The sequence below is a fragment of the Muscardinus avellanarius genome, assembly GCF_963383645.1.
Source record: "Muscardinus avellanarius genome assembly, chromosome: 8".
Lineage (NCBI taxonomy): Eukaryota > Metazoa > Chordata > Mammalia > Rodentia > Gliridae > Muscardinus > Muscardinus avellanarius.
Genome location: NC_137794.1, coordinates 10459176 through 10471686, shown reverse-complemented (window position 1 = coordinate 10471686; position 12511 = coordinate 10459176). Strand labels below are relative to the sequence as shown.

The 12511-nt window shown below is 40.5% G+C and overlaps 1 protein-coding gene across 1 annotated transcript in view; it reads right to left on the bottom strand.

Moving 5' to 3' along the window:
- The window catches only part of EFHC1 (EF-hand domain containing 1), a gene marked incomplete at its 3' end in the record, with an annotated part of 41441 nt that overhangs the window by 10128 nt on the left and 18802 nt on the right, over positions 1 to 12511 (bottom strand). Inside the window, exons 5-7 of the mRNA XM_080700363.1 lie at positions 11693 to 11885; positions 4057 to 4277; positions 1989 to 2129 (exon numbers count right to left, since the gene is read on the bottom strand). Coding sequence (XP_080556489.1) covers positions 1989 to 2129; positions 4057 to 4277; positions 11693 to 11885 — 555 coding nt within the window. The remainder of the gene's footprint in view (positions 1 to 1988; positions 2130 to 4056; positions 4278 to 11692; positions 11886 to 12511) is intronic.

Genomic DNA, 12511 nt, shown 5'->3' with positions numbered 1-12511 from the left:
TTTAATTTTTCCTCTGCTAAAATTCCCAATTTTATTCTCTCTTTCCTTAAATAGAGTAAATATAGTTTTTTTTTTTTTTAAGTGTTTGAGCTGGGTGTGGTGGCGCACGCTTGTAATCCCCACACTTGGGAGGTGGAGACAGGAGGATTGCTCAGGTTCCAAGCCAGCTGTGCTGGCTTAAGAGACCCTGTTTCCAAAAATAAAAAAGTAGAAAATAGCCCGGAGGTAGAAGAGCTTCCAGGAAGCCCGGTACCAAAACAAAACAAAACAAAACAAAAACACAAGTGTTTGAATTTGAGCTGGGCATGGTTGCACATGGTTCTATTTTTTTTTTTTTTTTTTTTTTTTTTTTGCGGGTCTGGGGATGGAACCCAGGGGCATTCGACCTCCGAGCTACACCCCCTGCCCTATTTTTTATTCTTTATTTTGAAACCGGGTCTCACTGAGTTGCAGAGGGCCTCACTAAGTAGCTGAGGCTGTCCGCGAACCGCGATCCTCTGGGTCTCAGCCTCCCGAATGCTGGGATTACAAGCGTGCGCCACCACGCCCGGCTTTGCACATGGTTCTAATTCCAGTACTTGGGAGGCTGAGATTAGGAGGACTGCAGATTTGAGAAGAGTCTCAGCAAGTGGTGAAACTCTCACCCTAACGAGACTCTGTTCCCAAATAAAAATTAAAATAGAGCTGGGGGTTTAGCACAGAGGTAGAATGCCCCTGGGTTCAATCCCCAGTGCCACAAAAAAAGTGTTTAATTTTTAACTTATATTTATCTCCAAACTCCAGTAGTTTTCTAATCTCTCAAAGACAGTGTCTATTAAATTGGCATGATTCAATTCATTACTTTTAATGAATATGAAATTTATCAAGTTAAGTTAGGCATGGTAGTATACACCTAAAATCCCTGTACCTGGGATGTTGAGACAGGGGATCGCTGGCTCAAGGCCAGTCTCAGCAACTCAGTGAGACCCTGCTTCAAATTTAAAAATAAAATAGGAGCCGGGCGTGGTGGTGCACGCTTGTAATTCCAGCGCTTAGGAGGCTGAGACAGGAGGATCCCAGGTTCGAAGCCAGCCTCAGCTATTTAGGGAGGCTCTCGGCAACTTAGTGAGACCCTGTTTCCAAATAAAGTATGAAATAGGTCTGGGAGTATAGCCCAGAGGTAGAAAAGCCCCTGGGTTCCACCCCCAGTACCACAAAAAATAAATAAATAAAATAATATAGGGCTGGGAGTGTGGCTTGGAGGTAGAATATCTTTGGGTTCAATCCCCAGTACTCCCCCAAAATATGTATGTATGTACGTATGTATGTATGTATGTATATATATATATGTGTGTGTGTGTGTGTGTGTGTGTGTGTGTGTATATGTATATGTGTGTCAAGCTCAATATCACAGATAATGCTTTAATTTAGTAAGACATGATCTCTACACTAAGAACATCACATTACCCTGGAAAGGTACATAAATGCATAAATTATTTGAATATAGCACAGACTTTCATAACTCTTTCATAAAGAGGCAAAAAGGTCTGTCAACACTTGAGGAGCAGAAGGGAGAACTCGGGGCACTGAATACCGTCCAGCCTTCCTGAAGACTGGTTGCCAGATCCAGTGTTTGTTCGAGTAAACACATAACTCTGATACCTGTTGTTTTACAATTTATAGACAAAATGTAAAATTATACACAGCACTAAGAATAACAGGATCCGCCGGGTGTGGTGGCGCACGCTTGTAATCCCCGCGCTTGGGAGGCTGAGACAGGAGGATCGTACAGGTTCGAAGCCAGCCTCAGCTACTTAGTGAGGCTCTCAGTAACTTAGTAGACCCTGTTTCCAAATAAAATATAAAATGGGTCTGGGAGTATAGCCCAGAGGTAGAAACCACTGGGTTCCACCCCCAGTACCACCAAATAATAATAATAATAATAATAATAATAATAATAATAATAAATAAAGAATAACAGGATCTTAGTATACAGAAACGAACCTCACCATTATAGCCAGATACCGAAGCACCTTGTTGTCGTTGAGCAGCATCTTAACAATGTCTTTTTTGGGAGCTTTTGGAATGAGAGCGAAGCAATTCTGAGCAGAATCTTCAATTAGCCCATAACCATTATAAGGAGGTAATTCCTAGAGATATACAGGAAGCAAGAAGTAAAGCAGATTGTATTTTTGTTAAAATGACATTAGAGTTAACTATAACTTAAAACAGCAACAACAATAACTTCGTAAAACACTTCTTCAGAAACAATCTCTACTCGGGCATGGTGGCACATGCCTGTAATTCCAATAATTGGGAGGCCAAGACAGAAGGGTCACAGGTTCGAGGCTGATCTCAGCAACTCAGCGAGGCCCTCAGCCATTTGGTGAGACCCCATTTCAAAATAAAAAATAAAATAGGCCGAGGGTATAGATCAGAGGTGGTGTACCTGACGGTTCAATCCCCAGTTCCAAAACAAGCAAAAGAAAATAACTTCTATATACACAAATATAGATAACATCACTCATTTCTTTTCTCTTTATCATTTGACGTTACGTTTACTCATCACAGAAGTTACTAACGATGCCACAGGGCAATGGCTGGGCTAGATGGACCTTCTTAGTGATGCCCACTGAGTCCTACCACCAAGCAGGATCGAGTCCTCCTGCCAACCCCCCTGCAAATGGCCTGCTAGCACCCTGGGAGTGGAAGCCCCTGGCTCTGTCTGTGATCACTTTGTCTGGAGAGCTGACTTCAGCCTGGTCGGTCTGGAAACCATTTTCTCAAATCACCCAAACCGTGTGTGCAATTGTGTGTCTTGGAGTTGGGGCTGGAGGAGAGGTGCTCAGAGTGTGATTTGTGCTCTTTTTTCTACTACGTACCGTCATATTTTTTATATTTTTGTTTCTTGATTCAGGCCTCACAAAAGAGGATGGCAGCTATGCTTTTGGAGAATTCTGTTCACTACTTCACACAGGGCCCTTTCCACTTAGAAAACCAAACTCCAGATGCAAATTATTTGATGAGTTAGCATGTAGGTATTGGTTGAACTTATATGTTTTGTTCAGGTTCTCTGAAGAGCTCAAAGCATTTTTGTAGAAGGCTAAGATTAGCGTCTTCTTCTGTGTCGATACAAGGCAAACATCAGTGGTGGGTTCTTTTCTGTTGTCTTCTTTTTTCTATGTTTTCTCAAGAAACTCAGCCTGTTCTTTTTTACTTATAGATATTTCCCTTGAAATTTTTTTCGAATATTGTATTCAGATAATTTATCAAACTAGTCTCTGCAGTCTCTAGTACTCTCAATAGCATGTTACCCCAACAACAGACGGCTCCATTATGTCCATCCAGGGTGTGCCACTTGGAAAGCTAAGCCTTGCTGCTGGCCAGGACCGCAGTTAATGTGATACCCTTAGCCAGAATATGAGTAGTGGATTCGGCAGATGGACAATGACCTCCTTTGCTTTGACTGTAAAACCATCACTCAGTGAATATGCAGACACCTCAGGCTGAGATATGACAAGCTAAACATCTTTATATACCTTAAAGAATATTTTAGGCCAAAGATATGCAATATTTTATAGAATATGAGTAGTGGATTCGGCAGATGGACAATGACCTCCTTTGCTTTGACTGTAAAACCATCACTCAGTGAATATGCAGACACCTCAGGCTGAGATATGACAAGCTAAACATCTTTATATACCTTAAAGAATATTTTAGGCCAAAGATATGCAATATTTTATAGAAAAAATTAAAGTGATGGCAAACCTTTTAAGAAAGGTTATTCTGACTGAATTTCCTATTAATAGTATCTGAAAATTACTATTTATTTATACAAGACAAACACTGGATATTATGAATCTTTTTAAATTGAACAGATTTAAAAAAAACTTATTTTCATCCTTCTTCGATTATCAGATTGTGGATCTTTCCATATGTAGTTCTTTGGTGAGCTACTTTATTACATATTCTTTGCCCTTTTCTATTGAGTATTCATATAGGAGTTTTTTTTTTTTCCATTTCTACATACACTGAAGACTTTCTTTCCTCCCCACACGCCGACCTCTCATCCATTACCTGTTTTACTGGAGGTGGCTCCTGCTTGCTGACGTCAATACTTGGTAAATCAGAGATGCCAAATTTCTCTTTGTAGAACTGTCGGGTAAATGGATCACAGTCATAAATGAAGAAGGTTCTCCCGAGGATAGTGACTGGCTTCCCAACAATGAAGTCCTTGGCGGTGTACCACTCCAACACCTCTTGGTCGGAGATCTCCAGCACGCACTGGGGGAAGGTCTCTAACATAAGGTGGGATTAGAGGGAAGAGAAGAAAGAGTCTATGAAGAAAGAAAGACATAGACAAGAGCTGTGACAAGTTCACTCCATTCCCACAAGAATATAAGGCTGTATGTCTCTATCTGTTGATAGGACACACAATTTCCCAGATGGTTTTTATCACGTCCCTTTTCCATACGCAGCTGGCACCGTCACCAAAAGTCACGAAGCTTGCAACCCATTTATGCGGCCATCCAACATTTATTAGTGACTACCTAGGTACTAAGCGCACAGCTAAATACTGGGATTACAGCGATTAATTATATAAACACAATTCCTACCTTCAGAGAGAAAATACTCTGGGGACACAGATAGTAAACAAGTATATAAACAGTGGCTTCATGTCAAGTGACACCACGGCTATGAGGACAGTGTGACCTAGTACTGGGGCCAGGGGTTGGTCAAGCAGTCAACAAGATGATTATAGTAACCCACCCACATGGGAATCAAAAAGTTTTCAAATATGGAATTAGTCTTGCATTGTGTGTGTGTGTGTGTGTGTGTGTGTGTGTGTGTGTGTGTGTGTGTGTGTGCGTGTGTGGTACTGGGGTTCCTAGAAACCCTTCTACCTCCGGGCTACACTCCCAGACCTATTTTTTTTATATTTTCATTTGGAAACAGGGTCTCTTAAGCCAGCGCGGCTGGCTTCGAACCAGCGCGATCCTCCTGTCTCCGCCTCCCAAGTCCGGGGATTACAAGCGTGCGCCACCACGCCCGGCAAGTCTTGCATTTTTTAATACATCCGGTTTTGCCATAGTGTTTTACGAGAACTAAGGGTTAACGCGTTTAACACTGATTCCCGGCAGTCTGGTTTTCCTGATAATCGTGAGTCAGTAACTGCTGGTAAAGTGCCCATTTTACAGCTGTAGCCACAAAAGTTGAAGGCAGCTCCCTGATCACACAGACAGTGGGAAGTAGGCTGGTATTCTCCTAACTAGTCACTGCTAACATGAAAAAATAGGATGAGATGCAGTTTCTCCTGTATTAGAAATAAAGGCTTGATCTCCAGCAGCTGAGCATGAGAAAGGGTGCGCTAGTATTTCCCCAGTCATGCAACTTAAGAGTCGTACAACCCAAGGGGTTCCTCTCTCAGTATATTCCCATTCTTTGTCTTTATCATAGTCTAATGTTTGTTATCTCTAAATGGCAGAAATTTTAGGCTCATTTAAGTATTCTAGAAGGGCAAATGTAGTATATGAATCCCAGTGTCACAGAAACCTAAGAAGGTTTGATATGGGGTCAATTATAAAGAATACATATGATAGGCGGTAGTTAAGATATTTAAAATAGGGCACAGATTCAATTATTGCTATTTAGGAATGCAAGCTGTGTTAGCAGTTTTTCTCAAATCTGTTTTTGTTTTTGTTTTTGGTACTGGGGATTGAACCCAGAGACATTCTACCTCCAAGCTATACCCCCAGACCTATTTTTATTATGTTTTTTGTCGTGCTAGATATTGAACCCAGGGACATTCTACCTCTAAGTTACATACCCAGTTCAATATTTTATGCTTTATCTTGAAACTGGGTCTCACTAAGTTGTGGAGGGGCTCACTAAGTAGATGAGGTTGGCCTCAAATCAGGATCCTCCTGTCTCAGCCTCCCAAATATGGGATTATAACCATGTGCCACCACACCCAGTTTATTCTTCATTTTTTGAAACAGGGTCTCACTAAGTTACCGAGGGCCTCACTAAGTAGCTCAGGCTGGCCACAAACCCACGATCCTTCTGTCTCATCCTCCCAGGTACTGGGATTATAAGCATGTGCCACCAAGGCCAGCTTTTCTCATTTTTTTTAAGAGACATTTAATGTGAATCCTGTACATTTAAAAATTCTATTTTTTTGCTTCCTTTTACAAATAACTTTTGTCAAACTCATTCTCCTCTTCTTCACCTGAAATCACTTTAATATACAGCTTTTAAAAACTGATAGTTGGGCATGGTGGCACACGCTTATAATCCCAGCATTTGGGAGGCTGAGACCAGAGGATTGCGGTTTGCGGACAGCCTCAGCTACTTAGTGAGACCCTTTGCAACTCAGTGAGACCCTGTTTCAAAATAAAGAATTAAAAAAAAAATAGGGCTGGGGGTGTAGGTCAGAGATAGAACGCCCCTGGGTTCCATCCCCAGTACCGCAAAACAAAACAAAACAAAACTGATACATAAAAAATAGAAAGAAAGCAAAAAGAAATATTGAAATGTTATCTTTAAGTCATCAAAAGCTTGGTATCAGACAAATGAAACTGTTATGTGAGATTATCATTTTTAATTTTAGATAAATTGCCATAATACTAGATGTCAACTACTAAGCCAAGCATGGGAGGGAGGGATAGGGAGAGAATGGGGTGGGGATTGGGTGGGGGCTGACTGGGAAAAGTGTGCATGTATGTCTACAAAAGTATGTATCCTACTATGATGTATGAATACAGTGCACCAATAAAAATATATATATATAAAGACTAAAAATAAATAAATAAATAAATTTTTAAAAAATGACGTATATTAATAGAGTACTGAGAGATGCTTTGTGTAATGCTTAAATCAGATTAAACATATCTATCCTCCTCAGATGTTTATTTCTTTATGGTGAAAATATTCAAAATCCTATGTTAGGTTTTTTGGAATTTAGAGTACATAATTGTTTCCTATACTCACTGCAACAACACACAGAACTTCCTGCTTCTGTCGAACTTTAACCTAGTGCCCACTGATCAACCCAGCCCATCTCTCTTCCCGCTCTCAACTTGTATGAGAGCAACTCCGTAATGTCCCAATGGTACTTATCTGTGTGTGGGTTATTTCACTTAATAACTTAATGATCTCCGGTTTTATCCATGCTGTTGAGACAGCATGGCATTCTACCTCCCAGCTACACCCCCTGCCCTCTTTTTTTATGCTTTATTTTGAAACAGGGTCTCACTCAGCTGTGGAGGCCTCACTAAGGGGCTGAGGCTGGCCACAAACCTGTGCTCCTCCTGTCTCTGCCTCCCCAGTACTGTTACCGGGCTGGGATTACAAGCGTGCGCCACCACGCCCAGCCTCATTCTTTTCTAAATAGCTGAACGTTTTTCCATTGTGAACACAACCACAGTTTCTTTTTCCACTCATCAGCCGCTGGTTTCTGTTGCTTGGCTCTTGTGAACGCCGCTGCGGTGAACACGGGCGTTCGGATGTCCCTCTCACGTTGATTTCATTTTCTTGGAATGTATGTTCAACTGTGCGACCGCTAGGTCATATGGAAGTGTATTTTTAGTTTTTGGAGAAGTCTCCATTATTTTCTGCAACAGCTCTCCTGGCTTACATCCTAGCAGGCATGCAAGGGTTCCCTTGCACACCGCCTCACCAGCACTTGCAATCTTTCGCCTGCTCACTCTGGCTGGAGTGAGGCGACATTTGACTGTGGTTTTGACTTGCATTTCCCTGGTGATTAGTGCTGTTGAACATATTCATGTGCCTGTGGGCCATCTGTGTGTCCTCTTTAAAGGAACACCCACTTAGGTCTAGTGTCCTTTTTTTTTTTTTTTTTTGGTGGTACTGGGTGTGGAACCCAGAGGCTACCTCCGGGCTATACTCCCAGACCTATTTTATATTTTATTTGGAAACAGGGTGTCACTAAGTTGCTGAGAGCCTCACTAAGTAGCTGAGGCTGGCTTCGAACTTATGCGATCCTCCTGTCTCAGCCTCCCAAGCGCGGGGATTACAAGTGTGCGCCAATACGCCCGGCAATTTTTTTTTTTTTTTTTTTTTTTTTTGGTGGTACTGGGGGTGGAACCCAGAGGCTTTCTATCTCTGGGCTATGCTCCCAGACCTATTTTATATTTTATTTGGAAACAGGGTTTCACTAAGTTGCTTGAGAGCCTCACTCAGTAACTGAGGCTGGCTTCGAACCTGCGCGATCCTCCTGTCTCAGCCTCCCAAGTGCGGGGATTACAAGTGTGCGCCAATACGCCCGGCTCTAGTGCCCATTTTTAAATTGGGCTATTTTACTTATTTATCTTCTGCTATTGAGTTTTTGGAGTTCCCTAGATGCTAAACACTTATCAGAAGAATTATTTGCAAATATTTTCTCTCATTATGTAAGTTGTTTCTTTTCTCTGTTGACTGTTTGCTGACAGAAGCTTTGTAGTTTTATATATTCCTATTGGTCTAGTTTGCTCTTGTTTTTTCTACTTTTGGGGTCTTGCCCCATCCAAAAAAAAAAAAAAATCCTTGCCAATACCAACGTCTGGAGTGAATCTGCTATGTTCTCTCCTAGTACTTTCATAGTTTGGGGTCTTATGTTTATATATTCAACTCATTTTGAGTTGATTGTTGTAACTGCATGTTGATACCCAATTTTCTCAGCACCATTTATTGACAAGTGTCCTTTCTCTCGTGCACGTTCTTAGCGCCTCTGTCCAAAAGCAGCTGGCTGTAGAGGCGTGGGTTTACTTGCAGGCTCCATTCTGTTCCATTGGTGTATATATGCATTTTTTATGCCAATAGCATTTGTTTTGATTATTATAGCTTTATGTTATAGCTTGATATTAGGCAGTATAATGCCTTCAGTTTTCCTTTTTCTCGAGATAGCTTTAGCCATTTATTTGGGTGTGTGTGTGTGTGTGTGTGTGTGTGTGTGTGTGATTCCATACAAATTTTATGACTTTTTTTTCTAACTCTGAGAAGAATGTTGTTGGCATTTTAATAGATATATCATTGAATCTATTCATTATTTCAGGTAATATGGACATGCTAACCATGATCCACATAACTGATTCTTCCAATCCATGGATATGGGATGTCTTTCCATTTTTTGTCTGTTCTCTTCAGTTTATTTCATCAACATTTTATACTTTCCATTGTAGAGATATTTCACCTCTATTCCTAAGTAGTTTTTTTTGTAGCTATTGTAAATAGAATTGCTTTCTTGATCTCTAGTTCAGATATTTTACCGTTGGCATATAGCAATGTTACTGAATTTTTTATACATTTAAGATCATTCCCTATTCAAACAGTGGCGATTTAAGTCCCTCTTTTCCAATTTGAATACCTTTATTTCTTTCTACTGCATGATTGTTCTTGCCAGGATTTTCAGCATTATATTGCATAAAAGAGATAAAAATGGGCATCTTTGTCTTGTTCCCGATCTTAGAAAGATTTCAGCTTTTTGCCCACTCAGTGTAACATTAGCTGTTAGTTTCTTCTAGTTCACTTTTATTATGTTGAGGTACATTCATTCTTTAATTAATTTATTTGGTATTTTTATTATGAAGAGATGTTGAATTTTATTGAATGCATGTCTGAATCTAGTGAGATGATAAGCCAGTGTTTGTCCTTCATTCTGTTAATATGATCTACCATATTTATTGATCTGCATATGTTGAACCATCTTTCTATCCTCAGTATGAATTCCACTTGATCACTGTGAAGAATCTTTGTAATCTGCTGTTGGATGGAATTTGCTAGCATTTTATTGAGAATGTTTGCATTTATATCCATCAAGGATTTTGGCCTATAATTTTCTTTTTTGTTGTGCCCTTGTCTTGTTATGGTATCAGAGTAATTCTGGCATCATAGAATGTGTTTAGAAAAATTCCCTCCCTTTCATTTTTTTAGAATAATTTACTTTGTTGTTATTGTGTCTTTGATTATGCCATTAGGGCAATGCTGGCATCATAGACTGTGTTTAGAAGGATTTCCTATTTCTCAATTTGGGGGGGAATAATTTAAGAAGAATTGGTATGATATTTTCTTTTCATACTTGGTAGAACTTAGCAGTGAAGCTGTCTAGTCTTGGGCTTTCCTTTAATGGAAGACGTTTTATTACAGATTCAATCTTGTTATTTGTCATTTGTCTGTTCAGGTTTTCTATTTCTTATGCTTAAATCTGGTCCAGGGATTTGTGCTTTTCTTCTAGGCTATCAATTTTATTGCCCTATAACTGTTCATCACAACCCCTAATGATCTGTGGTGTCAGCTGCAGTTTATCTCTGTTGTTTTTATTTCTTTTCTTCTTTCTTAGTCTAGGTAAGGGTTTATCAATTTTATTTTCTTGAAGAGCAAGCGTTTTGATCTGGTTTTCCTAGTTCTTTGAGATGCAGTGATAGTTTATGTGAGATCAGCATGAACTAGAGAATACCTAAAAAGAGTGGTCCATCCTGTCCGCTGGGCTGCGTAGGCTTGTACGTCTCATTCATTCAGTGGCCTATGTCAGGCACGGTAGGCTTCTGCCTGCCTCTGGGCAGAATCGCTATGGAGGGCAGCCCCAGGCCCCTCTGTCACTAACGTGCAGCTTCTTTGAGTGAATGTGGACCATGTGGACTGTGTTTTGAGTGGATTTTACATTCTGTAAATATTATTACATAATCCCATCTTTTTTTCCTGCACAGCACTATTTTTAAGACTAATCTATTTGCTTTCTGCACACATCTTGTTTATTGCTTCTAACTATAGCATATTAATCAAGATGCACCTTCACCATATTTTATCTACTCTCTCAGTGACTTAAAAAAAACCCTCTAACTTCTTTCCCAAAATAACACAGCATTCGAAACAAAAAACCTTATGCCGGCCAAGCAATACATGTGCACAGGTTGATTTACCCCTCAGACTGTCAAACTTGCTCAGTCTCTAATTGAGATGAACTTTTTGCCCAATACTTGGAATTTCTTATCTCCTAGTTCCCAAAAATGTAGTGATAAGGAAAAAAAAAATCAATGAAAGCGTTTACAGAATTCTGTCACCCACTCGAACACGAGAGACGTCACTACAGCAGGTCAGAATGACATTTTTATGAGAAAACTCTTCAACCGCTAAGTCAGTAGGCAAACAAGCCTACTGTCCCAGGAGCTGGCGAGCTGCAGCCCTCTCTCTGTCCTGCTCACTCTCTGAACTGAGTGGGATCTGAGCAACTGGGCTCCACCCCTTCTGAGTCAGACTTGTCTTTCCCAATCACAAGTTAAACCACAGAGAAGCCTCCTATTTACAAAGTAGCTGAGAGGAGAAGCAAAGTTGGGAAAGCGTACGAGAACTGCTGAGCCGTACCCTTAAATGAAAACAGGCCTGTTGGAAAAATGTAATAAAATCCAATCCTAAAGTGCTTCTGTTCAGAAGCCTGGTTCTACCTTTCCTTCAGGTTTTGCTTCTTTGATCCGCACCCCGAGCATCCCCACCAGGATGTCGGCGGGTGTGTGTGTGTGTGTGTGTGTGTGTGTGTGTGTGTGTGCGCCTGAACCAAGGGGCAAGTCAGAGGAGGAAGTGACGGGAAAGCCACTTGCCGAGCACGGGGAAAACACAGCTGGAGTTTCCCAATGTAAAGGAACAACCATGCTCAGTGGGTTTACTCCTTCACGATCCCAAAGGAATCTCAAGAACAGAGAATAAGTTGAATCAAACATACTGGCATTTTTCACCAAAACTTTGGGCATTCGCTGCCGGTTCATCAGGAGCGGGAATGGGTCTCTCCCGTTGTTTCGTTCATGGACCTCTCGAATCTCTACCGTGTCATCCATAAGATAGTAATGGATGATGTAGTTCCTACATTCGCCATACATGCTGTCTGTATCATCCCAGATTGCATAGAATCGGAGAACCTTGGAGAAATCCAAAGTAATAACTTAAGTAAGAATCCTACAAGTGAAGATTTTTGTTTTGTTTTGTACTGGAGATTAAACCCAAGGGCAGTCCACCTCCCAGCTACACCTTCAGCCCATTTTGTTTATTTTGAACCAAGGACTCCCTAAATTGCAGACAGGTTGGTCTCTGCAATTCTCCTGTCTCAGCCTCCCAGCTAACGGGATTACAGGCATTATCCACTGCATCCAGCTCAAAAGTGGAGAATTTGACTTCATTTTAGCACTGATATATCAGACAATGATGAAAAGATTAGCTGGAAAGACTTAAATAATTTCAGATGGTAAAATGAAAAAGAGAACTATTCATTAAAGGTAAAAAAAATAATTCTAAAATTATATACCAAATAGTAATAGCTAGATAAAATAGAAAAGAAAAAAGTACTAAGAAAAACGGTAGCTTACTTTGACCCAAAATATTAGTCAGTGAAAGAAAAACTGAATTAAAAGTGCAATGGGTTCTCTGTGCAGTTGTTCATACACATAGTAATAAAGAAATGATTCAATGGGACCAGCACATTTTGGGGAGAAGAAACAGTCAATGGGAAATGGGACATGGATATAACTCAGGAATTGTTTTAAGATGT